Genomic DNA, 24,299 nt, shown 5'->3' with positions numbered 1-24,299 from the left:
GTTTCAGACGACTTTCAGAGTTATGAAGGAAATAAAGAAAAAGAAAACGGTGATTTAGAGTCAGAAATATAACAAGATCGTCGAATACACATTCAGCGGAATAACCATGACTTAATAAGCTGTCGAGAATAAGCATGACGATCAACAACGTCATTGAAAATACACGATTGTTATGCTACACATGCGATATACATGTTCTCGACCTCGTCATAGTAGTCGGATTATAAGGGCATACTTTCAAGATAACCGTGTTCCTTCCAAAGCTTCAAAGCTGCAAATATACCTCTGATAGTTTAGAAAGACATCGCTTTCTCTTAGTAAGCCCTCATGGCCAAAATGCTTTCATGAAGTTACATTTTACATGCAGTTGTAACACAAGGAATGACGAACAAAGTCTCAGTGAAGATTTTAGGAGGTTATGAAAAGCTACCGATCGAAATCATTACATGCTAGATACACTGCATACTGCATACGCTTCTTCGAACTTCCTAGTTCACGATCACAACTGTACGACGAATGGTCACACTTGATATAATATTTGTGTGCAACTTAGGCCAAGCAAAGCGTGCTTTTTTGGAGCTTGCTCCCGTCATGAGGTAAAGTCAAGCTGCAGGATCTTAGTATCATTGCAAATGTCGTAAGGCCAGAAAAGATTGATGCAAGGAAATGGTATGTGCGAACTAAATTTACAATACCATGCAAGACATAGATGGCAGTAAACGAATGCATTCACATCGGGCTCCGTGCCTACCACGAGAGGGCTCTGAACTTCAACATCTTCAAGTGTATACGTTTTCTAACTGACTGCTTCCTACGATATGCATCATAATTGCGGGGCTTTGCCTACATGCGCGCGCTTCGACGACTTTTTCAGCGAAACACATATTCATATGCAACACAAGTCAGTGTACGACATATTTGTGTGAATGACATAGCCTCCATGAAGACGTGGTCTGCAATGTAATGGACACACTGCAATGTAACTACTTGGACGCGAAAAATATTTTCCTCCACTCGATACAAAAACAATGCGAATGCAACGATTTACATTTAACAACGAGCACCACTTACTAGTTCATTAGGCAAACAATAGACAACAGTGACATAGCCTATGTTGATTATCCATTGGCTACCAAAAGGATCTGGACTGAAAGCACTGCGTTGTACCACACTGTCATGGTGCGGCCTTATTCGATTCAGCGAAGCACCGATCAACTGGTGCCAAAAGGTCGTGGAAATAGGGACCGGCGAGCAAGACGGGTATTGCCAGCGACTCGGGCAAGCGGCCGAAGAAGTCGAAGGCAGGTTTAGAAATTGTTGTCTCTTTGTCGTCGGCGCGACCGTGACGACCCGACGGTTTATTTTTTTGTAGTAATCCCTATGTATTCCCTGCCCGGCGCGTGCGTTGAGAAGCTCGCTAAGAAAGCAGGGGTGCGAATACTCCGAAATATGTGCTGTCTCTGTGCAATCCTGTGTGCACGAATTGCTGACAATGTATGTGCGCCGACAGCGCCGTATGGCCGGCTGCCGTCGTTTCTTCTGCATTTGTGAACGAACAATAGAGGCCCGCCACGAAATGAAGGGTGTGCTTGTGTGCTGTAATAAAAGTGTGCCACCTCTAACAGCGGCGGGGGGGGGGGGGGGGGGAGGGTGATCACCCGTTCTCTCGCCCTTAAATGAAAGGGGCGCGGCCGAGACCTTTGGAGGAGCCGGGATACATTGGGGTGAACTTGACTGGATCGTCACCAATATATGCCGTTCCCCAACAGAGGGAACTAGGGAAAGGAGAAGTCACATAAACGCAGGTTTTAGACCGGGCTATCTAGAAAGTGAGGCTACAATCTGCTGCGAAGCGAAAAGAAGCTAGTGCCGTGCAGTATCGCCTGGGCCGCCTAGCCGCGTCTTAACTGCGAGTTACTAGTTGACGTAGAGACGACAAACCAACGTCTGCAACGAAGCGCACGGTAGTTCCCCTCAAGTTAGCTCAACCTGCTCGAAGGACGACGTCCGACCTTGATTCCCGGGAAACCCAGTCCAGTAATCGCATCCATGGCAACGAGATTGGGTTGCCAGCGTTTTTCGGGAAAGCTCTGCCGTCAACTCCACCCTCTATGGACTGGCTGTTTCTGCCCGGCCATGCGTGTGCGTCATTTATTTTCTTTTGAACTCTGTTTAGTTGACCACCGTTTAGTGTGCCTTGTGTAGTGTTAATTTCTATAATTACTGCGAACTGTTCGTTGTATTTTTTTGTATTCATCATTGATCTAGATTAAGTGCTAGTGTATTAGTGTTCCTGTGTTTTTTGTGTTACGTTTAAATTGTGTGTCGTTGCCGGTCTCTAAATACTTTTTTTCTTTCTTTCTCCCAACTCTGACCCCTTCACTGTGTTCGCTTGAGTACCGAAGGACCAACGGGCTTGTATACCTCGTCGACGACTTCGCGCCGACGGCGAACGGGTGACAAGCCACCGCACACACAAATTAGTGTACTGGTGGTGTCGCACGGACTTCTCAATCAAAGTACTGCTAAATTTCCTGCAGTTATGTGGCAGGAGGCCTAGAACCAACAAACCCACCGTGTTTAGTGGTACGTGCGTCAGACACGAACATTCAGTGTAAAAGTTTAAAAGGCGCTCAAAGGCGCGTTTCACTTAATCCACATTCATCTCTTTCCATACTAATCTCTTTCGTGCGACGCAATGTCGCCTTGTGATCAGTAAATGAACAAACAGCAAAACAATCAAAACGGCAAAACACACACCGCACAAACACACACTCTTACACAAATACACGCATCCGCACGCACACACACGCAAATGATCGATAGCAGAGTGTGCTCCTACAATGATAAAAAATAGTAATTAAGCCTTGCCATGCTAATACCAGGTACATACCGGCAGTGCAAAGTCATTTGAACTAAGGAACATCCAGCGTAAAGGTTCACGCGAGGTGACAAAGGAAAAGAGATGATCTCCTTTCTGATAAGGATCCCGTGCGAACAGGGAGACATCCTAACTACTTTACGGGCTTAGAGGGGTAGTCTCATGCGCAGCCACTAAGCAGATAAGCTGTCGTATTCGTTGTCTTGGTGAGACTTTTATAATTTTATTGCTTACGAAAACTGTTTTACAGTTAGCAGACTATGGCTAACAGCAAACTCTTATTCCAGTCATAATTTGAAACACATGCAACTGGACCCGACGATGACGTCGCCAGCGTCGAATCGCCATATTCGGCTCGGATAGCTTCATCCGCATAAAAGAGACCGCGCAGTACCATGCGTCACAGCCAAGACTCCTTTTCATAAGGGCTGCTACAGCGCCAGATAAAGGATTTTATGTCAAAGGAGCTTAGTTGACCCGTGTGTGAGCCCTGCGTTCCGCAAAACTCACTGCGGACAGTTGTACATGTAGCTGAATACAGCACGTCCTTTTACCTGCTTTTCATGCCTTTTAAACGGACCTGTTTCACGCGCCCCAACCGCTGCATTAACTTTGAATTAGGTGCTTTCCAAGATATAGAATTTTTGAAAAGCCCTAAGAATGCGGACACATGAAGACTCGCTTCATTCTCACTTGTGCCACAATTAAAGTAGGCTTAGATATCCCTTCTTTAAATTCTGTTTTTTTGAGACGAGGCTTGAAAGGATTTCGGCGCCAGAGAGACGCTATTGCGCCTTCGTGAAAACAACCGAACACCTGTTTTCGGGCGTATACGCTCATGTGAATAACATTCTCTGCGAACCGGAATGAATAAGCGCATTAGCGACCTCCTTATAAGAAATAAGAAATGAGGATTACGGAAAAATAGTATATGTATGTATATATATATATATATATATATATATATATATATATATATATATATGTGCTTCTGCAAGAACAGATGTTTATTCGGCTCTAATAAATGTAAAGCTAAGCTAATGATATTAGCTCAGGCAAATAGGCATACTTGACTGTTTTTTTTTTCGCGTTTGAACAGAAAAACGAATGTTACATACAGCGAGGTACGTGTGGATGTGACGGGTCGGTCTGCGCAGTTATCGCGTCTTTCGACAGCGCTCCAGTCCTAAAATATCTTGTCTGCAGGTCACAGAGCATTTTAAGCAACCAGATATGTTTCAGTTCACAAATTAAGAGGCAAAGGGCAAGCTAAGCCTTCAGGTATGCGGTTCGGGAAGCCTGTGATAGAGGGGGGCTGCGATGGAGCTTTCAAGCACTGATTTCTAAGCCGAAGACTTGTAGACATCTCCCGGAGGGGCATCGGTGAGCGAAATGCGATTTGTGGGGACAGTGTTCAGGGAAAGCATGCACATTTCGTTCCTATGAGTACTTCAGCGCGGTGCGAAAAGTCATGCCAAAGATGCTGTGCCTTTGTTCTACAATGTAATCAGGTTCTCAGGCCATTGAGGAACAAGAACGGTTTATTATTTAGAGACCTGTCGTGATTTTAAAGTGTACTATGTGCCGGAATCAGCAACGGCCTAATTAATTATGATGGTCGACTCTTTAGGAAGCCATGTCAAATTGCAGCATTGAACGTTTCGTTTTAAGCTATTTTGCATGTGCCTTGAAAGATTTCAGCAGATATTGCTGGACTCATAGATTTAGTTCTTATTGTGCTAGTTTCTCTGATGGTGATTTTTAAGCATTCTGCGGCGGTATGACGCGATACGTATTATGCTAGAAGAACTATGCAATACCAGACCTCTTTGGAGAAAGAAAAGATATTCTTCGAGTGTTTCATTGAACCGCAGGTATGAACGCCTGATAAATTACGGCGCAGAATGACTCATGTTCCCCTTCGCAGCGCTTATTCATAACATTTACTCGCATTCGAGTAGGCAGCATACTGTTCGTTCATGCATTAGCTGGGGACCCACGATGATATCTAAAGACATCAGCTTCGTAAAAGGTAGCGGAATCACTACCTGCATCTGGTGCATGGGAAAATAAAGCCAAAATATGCGTGCCCTGCTGGACTAGGACGCGAACTCAACTATTAAACTACCGTTGTGGCATCCATAGACGGATGAATGAATGTTACGGGGATCCCCTTTGGAATGGGGTGGTGGGTTGTGCCACCAAACTTTTGTTATTTTATCGCCGAAGGTCCTTCCTATGTACAAAAACAAAAGAAAAGAAAAAGGAAAAAAAGACGAAAAGAAAAGGCGCACCTGAACATGATAGATGGTTAGGTGCGCCACCTATAGGTCATGTGCATTGTGAAACGTTTAGATTTGAGTCGGCGCAAATTTCTTTTGGTTGAGCATGCAAAGTAGGACTCGTGGTCATACTGCGGTGCAGTGAACGCTTCTCGCGAAGTAAGCGGCAAGATGCGGATGTCCTGGGCTCGTCAGCGAAGCACAGCTACGTTGCGAATATATGCGCCCTTTCAACAAAATATTTTTCTGAAACCGGCCAACGAAAAAAAACAAAACAAAGAATGCAAAAACGTATGCTGGGGCCCTATAACGTAAAACTATTCCAATATGTTTCTATTCCAATTTCCTGACGTCAAATTTGCGTAACCACCGACGCAAGCACCGGGCGGTCACCCATAGGGTTGTCTGAACACACCAATCAAACGCTCTCCTCGTTCATAGGACGTCCCTTTTGTTTGCTTGAAAAACGAATAACATGGCCTACACTGAGCGGCTTGTTGTATCTAATTGGCTCACAAGAAGCGAGGAGAACGCTCAAGTGGAGAGAGATTCGATGGGGCCGAGCCAGTGCACTGAAAACCGATAACCGGATGAAGAGGGTGGTGCTGACGTCTGCGATTGGTCGGCTTTCCCTTACTTAGCTTGTGGTGGCTGGTCGAAAATCGCGGCGGCATGCAACGGAAGCTTAAGAATGACGCTAAAATTGACCCTCAGCAATGAAGAGTTGGCATAATGAGGTAGTAAACGTGCCGAAAGTACTTGAAAACGTTACACGGTCACGCAAGAAGTTTTATTATACGCAAATACACCCATGCTCTCCGGCAGGTGCGAGTAGCCAGCGTCTCAGCGATCGGCGGCAGCTATCTTTTATTCCTTTCGGAACGGGGCAGCCTGCGGCTATTCCGAAAAAAAATTCAGTTTTGTTCGGCATATTAATGCATCTTTATCGCGTACACGTCACTTTGACGCGGGGAGTTCGTGCGGTTTTGTGACGTCGCGTGACAGGCAGGTGAAGTGGGTGCAGCCCGAAAACTTTTCACCAATAGCCGAGGGCTAATGGCGAAAAGGGGTCGAATCAGAAATAACTGTTTTTCTTTTTTCTGTCAAATCATACATAATCAGTGTGCACACATCATATCAGATGGGGAGGTATTGCGGTTTTTGTAACGTCGCGTGACAGACAGGTGAAGTGGAGGGTGGTCGAAAAAAGTTTTTGACCAATCGCGGAGGGCTGATAGCAGAATTGGAATAGAAAAGTTTGGAATAGTTTTACGTTATAGCGCCCCTGAACTACAAAACAAAGCAGCACATGTAATTCCGCGCATAAGCGGATACAAGTACTTAGCGCTGAGCACGACAACGCGGTTGGGGCGCTACGTAGCTGACTATGTAGGCATGTTTACCCGGAACCGTCCAATACGCAGAGCAACTTTGTGCGGCGTTGCATTGAAGAGTTCCCGCTCATGATCACGTGTTTAGGCGAGTTTTGCCACTGAGGAGAGAAAAAAGCTTTGACGCATATGCGCGGGCCTCGCAGCCAGTGGCTTGTAAGCGCGTGCATGGGGTGGTACGTCATTGCGTCACGGCAGGCAAGAAAACTTTATTGCGCATACTTTGTATTCGAATCATAAAGTGGCACACTGTTTTAGCACTGCTACATTCTTTAAGGGTCGTACGGTAGTAGCTTCCTTACATTTAGAATGTAAGGAAGCTACTAAATAAGGAAGCCACGTAAATATGCCTACGTAGCTGACTATGTAGGCATATTTACCCGGAACCGTCCAATATGCAGAGCAACTTTGTGCGGCGTTGCATTGAAGAGTTCCTGCTCATGATCACGTGTTTAGGTGAGTTTTGCTACTGAGGAGAGAAAAAAGCTTTGACGCATATACGCGTGCCTCGCAGCCAGTGACTTGTAAGAGCGTGTATGGGGTGGTACGTCATTGCGTCACGGCAGGCAAGAAAACTTTATTGCGCATACTTTGTATTCGAATCGTAAAGTGGCACACTGTTTCAGCACTGCTACATTCTTTAAGGGTCGTACGGTAGTAGCTTCCTTACAATTCGAATGAGGTTCTTAGCCAATCTTGGCATCGTGTTGCAGTTGTCCAAGTCTGTTTTGCATGTCGAGTGGAGTATAAACGAGGCTGACGTCTCCTGTGAATATGGTTTCCAACAGGTGCCTTTGTTGTTAGCACGGTGTCCACTCGGATTAGCACAACTTGCCCTACAACATAGTTTCACATTGAGGTCTGCGACCCCATTATTTGAAATATAAACGAGATAGAAAATACATTGCAACAATAAATTTGCATTATTTATTCTTATAATAATATAAAAACTGTAGATTTACAAATCTACAGTTTTTGTATGTTGAAAAACTGAACAACTGTAACTTAAACAACAATTTGGGGAAGTCTATGGAAATTTGTCTGTCCAATTTAGCGGAAAACTGGCTTTGAAAGGGACGACACTACCGGCAAAGCGCATGGGAGACAGCGCACAAGAGCATAATTTGGCAAGAACAACAACAAAAACAAAGCCCCGTGGATATTAACGACGTTACCATTAGAAGAGCTAATAGCGATAACAGTGATGACCAGTGGCAAAGCACAGCTTTTGTGGAGGTAGTGTTGCTGAAATGCAGTCCGATAGTCCGAATTTTTAAAACATTTGCAACAGTACGAATGAGTTCCACAAACCACCTAAGTACCTGGAGTGAGCAGTGAGACCGCATGCATCTGCTTCGTGGGCACGGTCACGCAACGAAAGGTACGATGGTGGGCGATAAGTTCATTCACAGCCGAGAAAGAAAACTATATTGTGAGCATTAATTTACCCCTTCATCTTCTTCATCTGTATATATTCATCATCATGGCCAGCGTCATCGTCTGTAGCACACGGGCTGCGAAATAAACCGTTGAGGCAGAACAGCTGCCTTGCAAGTGGTGGAGGTGCGGGGTACTCGTGCTTTTTCCTTGCGCATGGTCGCCAACCGATCACTACCATCGACGTTTCCTTCTTTGGTGTCCCCATGCCTTCGTCCACATCAGTGTGTGAGCAGTTCGTTTCGCGCATTGCCCGGTGTCGCCAACGTGCCCGCCTCAACACCGACGCCAGTCAAGACCGCAAAATTCGCTATGATGCACCTCACCGTGTAGTTTCCTTCCACCCTGGAGACGACGTATTTATCTGAGTACCCTAAGGGCCCGTTAGGGCATTACATAGGGGAGGACGAAAAAGTTCAAGCATGATTGAAATCTGTACAATGTAAATATATGAAGGCATTGGGAACCATGAAAAACACCTAGCAGAAGCAAACAAAAAGAAAGAAAGAAAGAAAAGGGTAACGAAATTTATACAATGTTTAGTAGCGTGAAACGCGCATAAGAACATAAAATGTGATGCAAACAATCAGTACCCATCAGAACACGAGGTTAAGGATAAACACTTAGGTAAACAGCCTACACAGACACATATCTGATGAAACGGAATGAATTTTACACAATGCCCAGCACTTGAAAACACTGTTTATATAAATATTCAAGAAAACGTGGGATCTGACAGGTTGACACACTCTAAAAAGGTTAGCAGTGCTGCATGAAATGATGATGATTCCGTAAGCGAGACAGTGTTAGCAGGTAGCGAGTTCGATTCGGCAATAGATAAAACAAGAGGCGAATTTTGATAAGCGTTAGTCCTGGCAAATATAGGTTTTACTTTATGAACATGGTCTGTGCGGGTAGAGATATGGGGAACGGGAAGAATATGGGCTCGAGCGAATGCAATGTTGCTGTGGTAAAGGCTATGGAAGAAGGTGAACCGTGATAATTTCCTGCGCATGTCAAGTGAAGGGAGATTAAGTGATTTCTTTAAGGCGGACGCACTTTGATAGCGAGAGTATGAAGTTAAGATGAACCGCGCAGCTTTATTTTGAACTGATTCAAGTAGGTTCGTGAGATTAGAATGATGGGGGTGCCAAATTATTGACGCATATTCTAAAGAAGGCCTGACAAGAGAACTGTATGCGCGAAGTCTGGTATCTGTGTTAGCAAGGTGTAAGTGACGTTTCAGGTAACCAAGTTTTTTGCATGATTTTGAGGTGATGTGTTCAATGCGAGCATTCCAGCTTAAATTGGAGGTAAACAGGACACCCAAGTACTTGATTGAAGATACTGAGTCAACAGTAATACCGCGTATTGTATATTGCTCAGAGTTAGGTCGAGTTATCGAAGCAAATTTTACGTGTTTAGTTTTGGCTATGTTAATTTCCATCTGCCATGTGTCACACCAGTCAGTTAGTTTTGTTAAATCAGACTGCAACACAGAAATGTCGGCAAGGCAGCTTATTTCTTATTACAAGACGCAGTCATCTGCGAAGAGACGTATTTGTGAGGGAATATTAGTTGCGATGTCATTTATGTATATTAAAAATAGCAGTGGCCCAAGGACGGATCCTTGAGGAACTCCCGAAGTGACGTGAGTGCGGTTAGAAAAGCAGTTGTTGAGACTGATTACTTGAAATCGGTTCGTTAGGAACTCCTCAATCCATCGCGTCGTGTTATGGTCAAGCTGTAGGTTTCTAACTTTCAGTTTTAGTCGATTATCAGGTACTCGGTCGAAAGCTTTAGAAAAGTCAATAAAAATGGCGTCTGTAATAATCAATCTGTGCAAAGAAGTGTGAATATCTGTTACGAGTTCATAAAGTTGCGTCTGACGAGCGATTTTGGCGAAAGACATGTTGGTTATTGAGGAGCAGGTTATTGTCGTTAAGATAGGCTATAATGTGAGAGTATAGGATGTGTTCCAGTAGTTTGCAGCAGATAGATGTCAGTGATATAGGTCTGTAATTATTAGGGTCTGCTGTATCACCAGATTTAAATACCCGTATCACTAACGCCGATTTCCTATCTTCCGGTAGGCACCCTGTATCGAGTGATTGCTGAAATATTAGAGATAATAAAACTGAAGAGTAGTGCGAGGTTAATTTTAGAAGTTTAGCACTTACACCATCAGGACCTGGGCTGGTTTTATGAGGAAGCCTGTCAACGGCACAAGAAACACCATGTTCCGTTATTATGATGGATGAAAAGGGGAATCGAATAGATGGTTGTTGAAGTATGTGAGTGTTATCAAGTGGCAGTTCGTTAGTAAAAACTGCAGAGAAGCATTGGTAAATAGCTCAGTGCAATCTTTTGTGTTGAGCACTGCTCCATTTTCGGAAAGTAGTAAGGGAGCAGTGTGATCTGCTTTTGGGTTTACTACTTGCCAAAACTTTTTGGGATCAGTTTTTATCATATTGGGAAGGGTGCAATTAAAAAACTTGTGTTTAGCTTCGACAATTGTTGTTTCTGTATGGCGTGCTATGGTTTTGTAATTTTGCCAGTCTTCTGGAGCATTTGTTCGGGCAGCTTTTCTGAACGCTCTTTTTTTTCTTGTTTATACACTTCTTCACTTCGCGGTTAAACCACGGATCGTTCTGCCTTGAGCTGATGGTCATTCTTGGTATGCATGTAGTTTCAACTTCTTTGAGTTTATCGCGGAACAAGCTCCAGTTATCGTGTACCGTTCTGTTTTGAAAATTGTTTGCAAAGTCTGCTAATAATGAGGCCGTCATATCAACCATTCTGCCAGTGTCGGCGCGTGCGTAGTTGAGAATATATTTTTTCGCTGTATATTTCTTGGCAGGTTTCAATGCAAAGGAACATTGCACCACCCTGTGATCACTTAATGGTTCAAGCACATGTGTCGCAGCAAGGTCTGGATGATTTGTTAAAATGATATCTAGTATGTGATCACCCCGAGTTGGTTCGCGCACGACTCGAGTTAAGTGATGAAAATACAAGGTTTGTAGAAAATGAAGACACTCAGATCTGTTGCAATGTTCCTTTAAGGAAGAGGTTGACCACTCGATACCCGGGTAATTAAAATCACCCCCTAATATTAGTATGCATTTTGGAAACTGGGATAAGACCTGTTGTAAAGCATCATTGAAAAAATGAACAAATTACAAACGGCTATCGGGTGGACGATAGCATGCACCAATAACACATTGCGCATGTCCAATACGTGCAGAGACCCACACTATTTCAAGAGGAGAGTCGATTATCACTAGAGACGGTTGATAGCCATCTTTAATGACCACAATAACTCCGCCTCCTCGGAAGCCTTCCTGGTCCTTTCGAAAGATTACAAAAGATGGGTCAAGTGCAAGTTCGCTATTAGTGATGTCACTGGAAAGCCACGTTTCTGTACCTATTATTATATCTGTGGTGCAAGAATGTAAGAGCGTTTTCAGTGCATCAATTTTATGAAAAAGGCTGCGGAAATTTGCCAAGAGCAACGAGACTGCATGTACGGGCGTAAGCTTACGCCTCTCAGTTGTTTTTTGTCAATTACTGGAAGGTTGGTTCCTTGCAGCAACCTGTACAACATTATTAGTGATTGAATCAAACCGCTAAACAGAATCTTTAAAATGTAGAGACATATAACGAATCGAAAAACGTTCGTTTCCCTCACGATTGCTCTTAGCAATCTCGCACAACTTCCTACGAGCCAACTGTACCTTAGGCGAAAAGTCTTCTTCGATCCACACTTTAGGGGACTCGAGATTTTTCAGTTTATGGGCATTTTGTAAGACTTCTGTTTTAGATTTAAAGCTGAGGAATTTAATTATAATTGGACGGTGAAAACCATGACGGCGCTGACCAATACGGTGAGCATGCTCAATGTCTCCAACGTTGACCTTCAAGTGAGTGGAACAAAATTTCTTCACAATGGCTTCGGATTCGGCGTATCCTTCATGGCCCTCTTCGGGTATACCCATGATTATAAGGTTGTTGCGCCTCATTCTGTTACTTATGTCGTCCAAAACATCGACGAGTTCTTCATTTGCTTTAGATATGTTTGTCTTAACTTCTTGAACAGAATTTTTGACAGCGTCAAAGTGCTTTTTGATTTCCGGTACGCTACTAATCTTTTTTTCAATGGCGGTGACTCGGGTATTTAAGCTTGCTATTTGGTCGTTTACTTGTTTTAAATCGGATGAAATTTCTTCACGAAACTCTTTCAGAAATGTCAGTACGTCCTCAATCTTGGGCCCGGTATTACTCTCCACGTCTCCAGCTCGAAGCAAGAGCAGTGCGAGACAAATGCACAGCAATGTCAATGAGGGTCTGGGGCTAAGCGCGCGAATGAAGCACGATCAGTCATGTAAAAGTTGAACCCCACTGTGACTGCGGCATGCAAACAAACCAATGCGTGCGCGCTTTGTGCACAGATCCACACCCATTTGAACATCAAGAAAGGCACATACACAGGGGATCAACGGCCAAAACAAAAATCACGTAGGGCTAAACGAACAACTCAAAATTATGGCCTACCTATGACAGGAAAACGCACAACTCAGTACATGCTGCTTGTGGCCGCGAATCCCAACGAGTTGCTACAGTGCTGGTCCTTTTATAGGTCCAGGTGGCGCTGCTTCCGATATCGGCGACGCAGACTCAGTGAAGTTCGCTGCGGAACCAAGATAATCTTCAGGTGATGCAGAGCTTCGGTTTCTGATGATGGACGGCCAGGCAGCACACGGCGGCAAGCACGAGTCAACCTATGACAGGAAAACGCACAACTCAGTACATGCTGCTTGTGGCCGCGAATCCCAACGAGTTGCTACAGTGCTGGTCCTTTTATAGGTCCAGGTGGCGCTGCTTCCGATACCGGCGACGCAGACTCAGTGAAGTTCGCTGCGGAACCAAGATAATCTTCAGGTGATGCAGAGCTTCGGTTTCTGATGATGGACGGCCAGGCAGCACACGGCGGCAAGCACGAGTCAACCTATGACAGGAAAACGCACAACTCAGTACATGCTGCTTGTGGCCGCGAATCCCAACGAGTTGCTACAGTGCTGGTCCTTTTATAGGTCCAGGTGGCGCTGCTTCCGATACCGGCGACGCAGACTCAGTGAAGTTCGCTGCGGAACCAAGATAATCTTCAGGTGATGCAGAGCTTCGGTTTCTGATGATGGACGGCCAGGCAGCACACGGCGGCAAGCACGAGTCAACCTATGACAGGAAAACGCACAACTCAGTACATGCTGCTTGTGGCCGCGAATCCCAACGAGTTGCTACAGTGCTGGTCCTTTTATAGGTCCAGGTGGCGCTGCTTCCGATACCGGCGACGCAGACTCAGTGAAGTTCGCTGCGGAACCAAGATAATCTTCAGGTGATGCAGAGCTTCGGTTTCTGATGATGGACGGCCAGGCAGCACACGGCGGCAAGCACGAGTCAACCTATGACAGGAAAACGCACAACTCAGTACATGCTGCTTGTGGCCGCGAATCCCCAGTTCGCGCTCCTGGATTGTGCGATAGAAATTTCACTCCCATTTTATCGGGCCCTACATTGCTCGGGAACAGACTTCGCCAGTTAACTACCCTGTCAATCCAGTTGTTCCGCCTATGGACGGCCGCTGCTGTGCCGCAGAGATTGTGCGTGTTTCGCGTTTAAAGCCTTTCATACGGCCTTTCCCGCCGTATACAGCGTAACCAGTGGCCAGGTTGGCCGCTTCCACGTGCGGGGCGAATTGTGGGAGCATTATTCTACCCCTTCATCTTCTTCATCTGTACTTATACATCATCATGGCCAGCGTCATCGTATTTAGCGCGCGAGCTGCGAAATAAACCGTTGAGGTTGTACAGCTGTCTCGCAATGTATATATATATATATATATATATATATATATATATATATATATATATGTATATATATATATATATATATATATATATATATATATATGTGTGTGTATATATGTATGTATTCATTTCACCATTGCCTATATTACAATGCGTTCGTGAACCATGTAGCATTTCATCTCGTTGACAAGAGAGCTATAAGGAGATACGCCTTCCCTGCTGACACCTCTAATCTTGAGCTGCCATGGCTGGAGTTTGGCGTTCTGATAGAGACTAGAGCTCCGCCTGAAAAATTAACAAGAATAAAAAATACCCACAATGATGTTTAAAGAGTGCTGCTTATGCTTGCAAATACTTTTGTGTAAACGACTTTCATGGTGGATATGGAGAAAAACACTGTGGAGCCCTATCTCGGCTGTGTCGATGGTTCTAATGCATGGACCCTTAATAAAACAAGCAGATAAAAAACAAGTTGTTACGCTTAAATTGTTCAGAAAAGCGGATGCGAGTCAAACGAGATGGCGGAAATATTATCAGCGAAGGTGGCCGACCAATGACAAAATGCACTTGCGAACGAAGAGCTTCGTTAATTCCGCCACTGAATTCTGGGCCAAGACAGATAGTGAACCCGCCTTTTCTAACCACATACGCACCGCCCTAAATGTTTCACTTCCAATCAAGGCTAATTAATTCCTGGCTTGAATGGACCATCAGTTCGCCAATGATGAAGTTTGTTCGTATTCGTTGTTTGAGCGGGCCCTCGACTAAACTATCGTTAGCCAGGTTTGTCAGATGACGCCTTCTTTTTTTGAACGAACCTTTCAATGTAGAACACTTAGTGCCCCCTCCCCCTCCATTTATTATAGCATATAAAACTTCAAGGGCAACAATCAACTACAGAAATCATCCCCATCGTCAATTCCCGGTAAAGGCATTCAAGCACAGCTGGCGCAATAAAAATGCACGCAAGCCGAATACATTTTCAAAAGGGGGACGTAGGAGAATGAGTACTTACGGCACATAATAGTCGAAAGACTGCCTAAAAGGGCAGTATCTATAGAAGGGAAGTTTCGGGCAGAGCAACAACAAGCGCTGGCCATCTGCTACTGAACCTGTCAGTGCGGTACCTCGGGATAAACAGTCTCTGGTGAAAACGTCGCTCTCCCCTCTCCAACAAGCGCTGAACCAGTACTCCCTGCATAGCGTCTTCTCCACGCTACAAACAGTAAGTATCGTTTGCACTACCAGGGACTCGCGGTGAGGCCAGGAAAGCGATAGCGCTTGCTTGAAATTACGAGGATGGCGCGTGCGCCAGCTGTGTTCAGGAGGCACAGTGCCCGCGTGGTAATCGCCGCTTTGCCCGACGCCCTTAATGCTCCGCTCCAGATCAGCTGTACTGTGGTCGGCTCGGTGCCTTGACTCACGTGTTGTGCAGATACCCTGATCCACCCAATGGGCGCAACGTGGCAGGGTGAATCTTTTCGCAGCACCATCTCTGTGGACTCATCCAACGTATCGAGCTAGCACTAGTTGTGCTGAGCCGCAAGCTGTCCTTGTTGCCACTCTTCATATATTGGTATCTGCGCCTATAACTTGTTCTTCAGGAACATGCGCGACGTTTTCTTTAAGCTCCCGCAATGTCCAGAAATGGTCAAACGTTTGATAAAAGTCGGTCGTAAGTGGCCATAAAGGCAATATATGTTTTGTTCCAATACCCTCCATGTCCGTCTAAACAGGCAGCTGAAAGGACAGTGACTATTTGAAATCTCGTTCCTCCCATGACGAAGCTGGAAAGAAATTTAGCTTAGCTTCGTGAAAATAGCACCACAGTCAAAAAACGATGGAGGCTACTTTGCTGTCCAAACAAGGTGGTGGCTTAGCAGAAGTATTGAGAATACAACGGGAATGTAATCTGCTCTTAGGAAAACGTAGTCAGGCTCCCTTACGAGCTTAACTTAAGTTATGTATTTTGGTATGTTCGCACAGGGTGCAAAGGGTTAAAACACAGGGATAAAATGTGTTTCTTAGCTTTTTCTTGTCGACGCGATATGGCGTCGTGTCGCAAAAGCGGGCAAAAAATTTTGAGTTGGTTATTGTGGAGGACGGACGTGTTTTGCCGGCTTCGGCGAAACATGTTTTTTGTGCATGCTTTGAGCTTGCTTTTGTTTATGATTGCGCAGATTTTTTAGCTTTTCAATAATAATGGGCTACTTTTTCTTCTTTTTTTGGTATGTGCGGGTATGTTTCTCCTGTATTTGGTTTTGCAGAATAGAGTGTCCTTTCGCGCCACGTTTTTCCACACGTGCAACCATGCGGGACGTTAAGTCTTTATAGCCATTAAATAGTAGTTTGGAAGTGGCAACACCATTAGGTGTTAGTGGTTTTAGTGTGTGTGGATTGGTATCGGCGATATTGCTTTGGTAGAAAAGTGAGAGCGTGGCCGCGTGCTTGTACACGTGCGAGCACGCGTCATAGCTCGTCTGTGCGGCATTTATTGCTTCTACAGCATTGATGATAATTACTTTGTCATAATTTAAGGATTTACATGCTGCACGTATCAGCCTTTGCTAGAAGGCACGTGCTCTGAAAGCTTCAGCATTTGCATTTAAAAAAAAGCTAAATGCTACGCATGGTAAGAAAGATGGTGTGCGGAAAGTGTGCGGAAAGTGCCTGAAGCTAGAGGAGATGAGGATGAGAATGGAGAGCAAGTCGAGTCAATCGGCAGACACCGTGCTGTCGATACTAGGCAAAAGAAAATTAAGGATTTCCAAGATAAGCTTGTGTAACAGGTCGAACAGCTCAGAAATGAGCTAAATATGGAGCGCGGTGAACGGAGGGCGGCGGAAGAAGGACTTCAGACAGCCGAGGAAAGGCGGAACAGGGCCGCCGTCATGAACGAGAATGGTCGTGACGATAAAACGCAGTCTCCCGGTGTGAGATGACGGGGAGTGTCAAGAAAGCATATGGAATACGTGCAACGCCGAGATGGGGTAGTCGGAAAGAGCTGCATATACCTTCATGCGGCCACAAAGGAAAAGCAGAAATGCAGGGGTAAGTTCCCCTTGTCAAGTCCGAATAACATGGGAAAGGATGACAAAGGAAAGAAGGGAGAGGCCTCGGTAGTAGCAGAGAGTGAAAGGTGATTATAGGCGGCGACTGAAACCTGGGTAGGTGCTCAGAAGCAGTTGTGGAGAGGATGAAAGGTGACAAAAGATTGGCGGTAGGTACATTTCCAGGACGGACATTGGGCGCTGTCATGGAGGGAGCAAAAGAAAAGCTCGCGGGAAGTGCCCTCGGGCGCAACCTTGTCGTACCAGCAGATAAACTAAATGACGTCCTAAACAGAAAAGAGGCAAGCCCAGCGTTTAGCGAAGGGCGTAAACGACTTGTGCGAACTGTTCCCTGAGGTGCAGATCATGGTGTGCACGGTGCCGGAGGTGCCTGTACGTGAGAGCAATGTACAAAGAGCCGTAGTGGTTGCTAATGAGGCTATATGGACAATGAGGTAAGAGAAAAATTTCGAGTTTGTAGAATTAAAGGGCGAAGTGAGAAGGTGTGGTAGTTTTCTACGAGACGGGATCCACTTCAATCACAGGCTTAGACGAAAAGTAGGCTGGCGACTTACTGGTCGTGCCGTTGCTTTATTGGGGGGGCCAGCGGGCGCTCAGGTGGCAAGTGTGGATAGTATTGAAGAAGGTGCTCAGAGAAACCTCACAATAAAATTGCCATCAATGACAAAAAAGACGAAAACTAGGAAGAGAGCTCGCCATGCAATAGGATACATACACATGCAGTGCGGCAGAAGAAAGGAAAAGTGGGTAGAGATTCCGGAGGAGTTAAATAGAGAACAAATAGGGATTGATGAGGTTACAGAAATGCACCTTAGAGACTCGGAAGAACCGCCAGTGATTGGGAATTATGTTTGGGAAAGGTGCAACAGAACTAAATAGGAAATAAATGGAAGGGGAGTCGGAATGCTTATCCATCAGGGAGCCAAATGGAAAAGGTTAAATTCAAAATGTCAAGAGGACGTTTGGTTATCATGTACAATGAGTAGAGAGAAAACGTGGCTGGGCGTGGCGTATTTGTGCACCGGAAATAATTGCATAGAGAAGAATGAAGATTTAGTGGAATTCCTAAGTACTTATATTAAGGGTTTCGGGAATGATGCCGAAATTATCCTATTAGGTGACATGAGTGCCCACATGTAGGATCTAGATCGCTATACCGAGAACCGCGAGGAGTCAATGCTAGATCTCTGTGAGCAACGTAACCTCGTTATCGTTAATACAGCGCCAGGGCTGTGTATTTGCTCTAATGTATACATTTTATGACAGGAGGTCCCCTTTCCGCCACATGCTCTGGGAGCTCCTTCTATATACTTGTGTAAGCATGTGTAACTACTTATTAAAGAAATAAACCAAACTGAAGAAAAAAGTTTCATTTGGAGACCACGTAAGATGTGGGAAACTGGCAATCGACCATTGGTTACTATCTGATGGCAGAAGGAATTCGGGATAAGTTGAGAGAAATGGTCATTGACGAGGATGGGTATAGCAGCATAGGGAGTGATCATAAACGCATCAATTTGAACATGGGATACGTACTTGGGGAAGAAAGCAAGAAGCACCAAATGGCCAATCCAGATTTGATCGCTGAACAAATAACAAGTGTAGTCACAAGTGTTGAGGAAGAAATTGGCAAATGGCTAGGCTAGGTGTGGGAATATAGTGAGCTTCTAAGTGTAACAACGACAAAAATACGGAAAGAGAAGCGACGTGCACTCTGGAAAGGAAAAAAAAACAGAGAATCTGGTACAAAAGGGGGAAACGCGAAGCTATCGCCAAGCGACTGAAAACATCCCGAGAACACAGGCAGACAAAAACACAAACCGCAGTTTCTGCAGGATAAAGTAGCAGTCGGTAGGCAAAACTCTGGTGTCGGTGATTGTCCTCATTGTACATACATGACGAGGGCAGAGTTCGGCGAATGAGTGGTGGCAGACTTTGCTCGAGACTTGCGCGAAACCACTGTGTCTAATGATCGTGCTCACGCTCTCTATATTTGCGCCCGTGAATCACTTCTCGCGCTATTAGCAAAGCAAGCGATACTGCATGTAGAGTGTAACGCAGCGCTTATTTGTACGTTTTTCTCCCACTTCCCAGAAGAATGAAATTCTCCGCCGACCTTGGAGCAATTGTGAACCCATTGCTCGTGCTGTTACTTCTTGCCTGGATCCAGTTGAGCCGAGCGAAGCGTCTCCATAGAATGGACCCGGAAGACCCAGAAGCGTACCAGATGGCTGAGTACGTCGAAATAACGATGTCAGAAGACGGTGGCGTTGTCAACCGAGTGGACAAAGTTCGACTAGCATTCTGGAAAGTGAGTAAATTTATAAGTACATCCGGTTTGTTTTGCCACTTTGGCTTGTTACTCTGTTCAATATTGCAAATTTGGAACACACACACGACGAAACTTGAATACAAGTACTACTAGCAAGATTTGGAGCTGCCGCTGCACGTTCTTGAAGTTCTGCAACACGGCTTCGAATATGGAAGGATGGATGCTACGAGCAACCCTCTAGAATCGGGTCGGTGGTTTGCGCCACGAAGGTGTTTTTTTACTCTGCGAAATGTCTTGCCTATCTTACCTTTTTAACGGACGAACATTTCGCGGCATCAAACTTTGCTTTTGCAGACCCCCGTTCATTGTCCTTTGTTTATCTGCCACCAAACCTGCAACCATCTTTTACTAAACTGTGTGGCGGGCATGCTTACTTTCCCCCTGCTATCTATGAGCCCAGGGGCTTCAAGTAAGCCAGCGGAGCGTAAACCGAAGGCCGCGTGTATTATACCTTTAAGTTCTAATAAAACATGTTTTACCATTTCCTTATCAACCACATGTTTCTTCTTGCTTTGTGTACCTCGCTTTACAGCTACGCCTTTTAAGGCATCCTGATCTCTCTTCGACAAATAAAAGAAGCTTATCTATTGTTTCTTTCCTGATTTAGTTTTTTCCTCTTAGGTAGTTACTGATAGCAGGTGTCTTCTACATTTCCGACGACCATGAGAATGTCTCAGCCTTACTGACGGCATTTTACGTTCTTCGCTTCTATGCTACTTGCTAAACTGACGCATACTTGTTGATAAAATTCCTAGTCCTTTTCATTCACTGGGATTTAGTGTTTGTTCGTCTAGGAACACCTGAACACTTTCGCCATTTACTTCCTTTGAAATTCCTCAGTACGTTTTCGAAAGCAATCTTACTCTGAGCTTCGCTCACTTGAAAACGTTTCCAGCCTATAGCGCCATGCACAGCTTCATATGTAGCGTTCCTGTGGGCGCCCAATGCGAGGCGACCGCGTTTCAAAATGTAAGTACAAGAACCGTTACACCTTTCCACAAACCGCGGAGCACCTCGTGCCTAGTGCATCCTCATAGAGCGAGGTGTTTTATTAGGACCGCAGTTGTGTTCCCCTTTCCTGCTACTGCTATTTCTCGTGTTTCCATATATGGTTTTCCCTCGCTAATTCATGTACCGAGGTGTTTGTCGTCTTTTAATCTGAGCTATTTCTTGACCCTTTATTGTCACTCTTCGTTGTTATTATTGAATACCATAATGTGTCCTTTTGTAATGCTAAATTTGTAACCTAGAATCTCATCTTCTGTCCGCAGAGATTACCCGAATGTTGCATATCACTTTGCCTTTCAGCAAGGAACTGAATGATACCCGCATAAAACAAATCTGGGAATTGTTTCTCAACTTTCGTGCTCCCGTGTTTGTATGACAGATTACACATTATGACGATTCCTTCTAGCGCCCTTTCCGTCCTTACCATGTAAAACACAAACAACTGCGGGGATAAAGGAAATCCTCTCTTGGTTCCTCGGTGATATCAAAACAAATGGTACTTTCTAGGTTAATTTCCATCAAAAGATGTATAGAGCCATTGCGTAAGCCTTTCCCTTCTAGAATATCCCACACAATGTTGCAGTTCAACATGTCACATTGTTCGCTAAAGTCCGAAAGACCTATATAATGCTCTGGCATCTTCCCCAGATATTTCAGTACACTCAGTAAGAAAAAATGTTTTCATCTAGACGGCTAACGACTGTGAAGTCATTCATAAGTTCTAATATTCACACGCGTTCTGCCAATGCTTACAGTTTTACTTGATTTGCCGGTATTGCTAACCCGTATATTACTGATTTAATGGTCAACAATCTACACGTGTGAATTCTATATTTCGTCCTCGTCCTTTTATAAAATAAGTTAATTGTACTTCTTCGCCCACTTTTTGGTATGTGCCTAACTTCTAAGCGTGTTTGTGATGCTTCCGACAGAGTTTCCTTACTGTTTCACCCGGTTTCATTAATCAGCTCGACGGGAAGCTCCTCTAACCCTGCGGCTGTGCACTTAAAAATTTTCTGTGCGGCTTTCCGCCACTGAAAATTTCTGACCACTAGATCATTTTCTGTGTATTTCTCGTTCATGCTCATTTTTCTCTCAGTATCGACATCATCATTACCTTTAAGTAATTTCACGGGTATTTTTCGGATTTAATTTAATGCCACGTCCCCTTGGGGTTTGTTTCACTCTTTGTCTAGGATAGGTTTCTGCCTGACAGTTGATGCGGTTTCAAGATATTCTTGGCTTAACCCTCTTTTTCTTTTCTATTTCTGACAACCAACGTTCAGCTGCACCTTTAATCTTTGCTTGAAACAGTATTTGAACCGTAGATTTTGTTGTCCCCGCACATTTCCACTTTCTGTGGGCTTCCTCCTGCAGTAACTGCGCTTTTGTTGCTTGTCTATGCTCTCGTGATGCTCTCTGCAGCTCATAAATTGCTTCCTATGTCTCCTTGTTCCATGAGCTTCTCATTTTTTTTCTAAAAGACATGTTGATTTTCATTCTTTACTTTTGTCTTTATTGCACTAAGAAGCTGATGATAATTTAACTTTTTGCTTGGCTTTGTCCCAAGTTGTTTGTCTGCTCTTGTGACTATATTTGTTGTTTGCTTTTCGTTAAAATATAAACTGATCTTTCCATGCTCCTTACTATATTTCCCAACTAGATACCCCAGTTTCAAAATTATGCTTTTATGGACACTCGTTATGTTGCTATACCATTCCTCATCAATGACCAGTTCCCTCAGCATATCAGAAATTCTTTCTGTTCTCAAAGAGCGATCAGTCTTCAATTGGTTATTTCCGGCTTTCCATGTGATCTGGCAACGACATTTAGGCCCCGTAATCACTATAGTAAGGTAACGTTGCTCCCAGAGATCTAGCGCTACCTTCCAGTTGTTGGCTCTAAACAACCTAGGTCCTGCGTGTCGGCATTCAGGTCACCTGGCAAAATAACTTCATTATATTTACCGAGACCCTTAATTTCACCATTTAAGTACTCCACTAACTCTTCATTCTTATCTCCACATTTCTTTTCTGTCCGCAAATACGTTACGCTCAGCCATGTCTTCCTTCCGCTCACTATGTCTGATATAGAAAGATGTTCTTGACACTTTAAATTTTACCTTTGCCATTTGGCTCCTTGATGCATGAGCATGATGTGTTCCCCCTCATTTTCTCCCTCAGTTATTCTGTTACATCCTTCCCGAACATAATTATGAATCACTCGTTGTTCTTCAAAGCGTCTAATATGTGTTTCGCTAGCCGCCTGCAAACCTATTTGTTCTCGGTATAGCTGCTCTTCAACCTCTAACAATTCGGCTTTTTTTCTGCGTCCTGCATGTTAATGTAGCCTACTGCACGGCGATTTCTCTTCAGTACTTTCTTCCCCCTTTTCCTTTTCTTCTGACGATAATGCTAGTCTGCGGTTCCCCTAAGGGACCGTCTTCATTACTACCTAACCTGACCTCTTGAGCATCCACTGGCGTCCCAACAAAGCTATTGCGCAGCAAGTAGTCGCCAGACCACTTCACCCCCTAGGCTGAAATTGAATTGCATTATGTCCACTTTAAAACCATCATACCTTCTCACTTGCCTGCTTACCTCCACAATCTCGAAACCTTCTTCTCGACTCACTCTTTATATCGCTTCATTGTCGATCACAACCGCTCTTTGTACGTTACTGTCAGGTACAGGTACCTCCAGCACCGTGTATACCGCAATCTGCACCCGGAGGGACAACTCGTCTAAGTAATCTACACCCTTCGCCAAACGCTGGGCTAGCCCTGACCCTTTTTCTGACCTGTTCAGCGCACCGTTTAGCACGTAAATATCCTCAGGACCAAAACACACGTACAAAAAAAAAACGACTACCTAATAGCCTTAACACTTGCAACCTACTATTTAAGGAATAACACACTTGAAGTCCCACATGGTCGCTTACGTTCAAGCATGTGGCACAGAAGGAGGCTCTAACTGTACTACAAAAAGATGTATTGATAGACACACGCACGCATACACACACAAAAAAAACAAACCACTAAGGAGCTTTGTCCTTTTCAGCCTACTATATAAAGGCTAAAAAGAATGCTAGCAAGTTGCCAGACAGAGGTAAGGTCAAATCATGAACAATGAAATGTATATTTTCTTCGCTGCCATGAAGTGCTAAAAAAAGTGGAGGACGCTTAAGCTTTGCCTTCAAGAGTGGAACGCGACAGCGTTCCCGTCGACCCGCCAAGGGGTTTAAGACAATGCACTATGGCGCAGCGATCACTTACGAGGCGCCCAGCATCGGACTTTGCACCCACCTATCACGCGGCGAGCGTCGAGCAACGCATCGTTCGGCGCGGCAACGAAACGTGCGCCTCAGCAAACGGAACGAACCAAAGGACTCGGTGTCTCGGAGGGGGAAACGATCTACGCCAGCCAAACGTCGCGATCGGCACGGGTAGAGAGATAGATAGATAGCAATCTAAAGAAAGGAACGGCGCTTGAATCTGCAACCCGTGTGGGAGCACGACGAAGCATCGTCAGGGGAGAGGGAGTCGGGGCCACGACGCGCATGGCACTGGTCCCCCCACAGCCCCAATGCGCGCGTGGCGTGCCACCCGTCAGGGCAGCGCCGTAAATTGAGAGGAGGCGGTCTTCTGTGTTTGCCGCAAGATGGCTCTGCGTGTGCGGTAAGCGCAGAAGAAATGTAGCGGAAACGTACTTCGCTACTTGTGTAACTGCGACTTCTCTAAGTTACATGCTGATAATTACCGATATACACCGCAGTATAACCTTCTACGGCACGTTTCTAAGGCAACACCGCATTCACTAGAAGTGATTTTGTACCGCTTTCAAGCATCGAACTCGTGGCTGAGTGGTAGCATCTCCGTCTCACACTCCGGAGAGCCTGGTTCGATTCCCAACAGCCCATCTTGGAAGTTGCTTTTTATTTATGAAGTGCCTGCCGCGATTTATCGCTCACGGCCAACGCCGCGGACGGCGACACCAACGCCGACGACACCGGCTTTTCTGCGACACGAGCT

General features: G+C 44.9%; 1 protein-coding gene across 3 annotated transcripts in view; it reads left to right on the top strand.

The window, feature by feature from the left end:
* Positions 1-4,022: 4,022 nt before the first annotated feature.
* The window catches only part of LOC135899051 (uncharacterized), a 40,234-nt gene continuing 19,957 nt past the window's right edge, over positions 4,023-24,299 (top strand). The window contains exons 1-2 of one of the 3 annotated variants that reach the window (XM_070521341.1): positions 4,023-4,162; positions 19,024-19,240. In XM_070521341.1, the coding sequence (XP_070377442.1) occupies positions 19,028-19,240 (213 nt within the window). In that variant the 5' untranslated portion in view covers positions 4,023-4,162; positions 19,024-19,027. Of the gene's footprint in view, positions 4,265-14,876; positions 15,084-19,023; positions 19,241-24,299 lie in introns of those variants that run through there. The other 2 variants (XM_070521340.1, XM_070521339.1) reach the window with 2 other exon arrangements.

Source organism: Dermacentor albipictus, chromosome 7 (genome assembly GCF_038994185.2).
Source record: "Dermacentor albipictus isolate Rhodes 1998 colony chromosome 7, USDA_Dalb.pri_finalv2, whole genome shotgun sequence".
Taxonomy (NCBI): domain Eukaryota; kingdom Metazoa; phylum Arthropoda; class Arachnida; order Ixodida; family Ixodidae; genus Dermacentor; species Dermacentor albipictus.
Note: the sequence above shows the minus strand (reverse complement) of the source record. Positions and strands in the feature narration are given on the sequence as shown.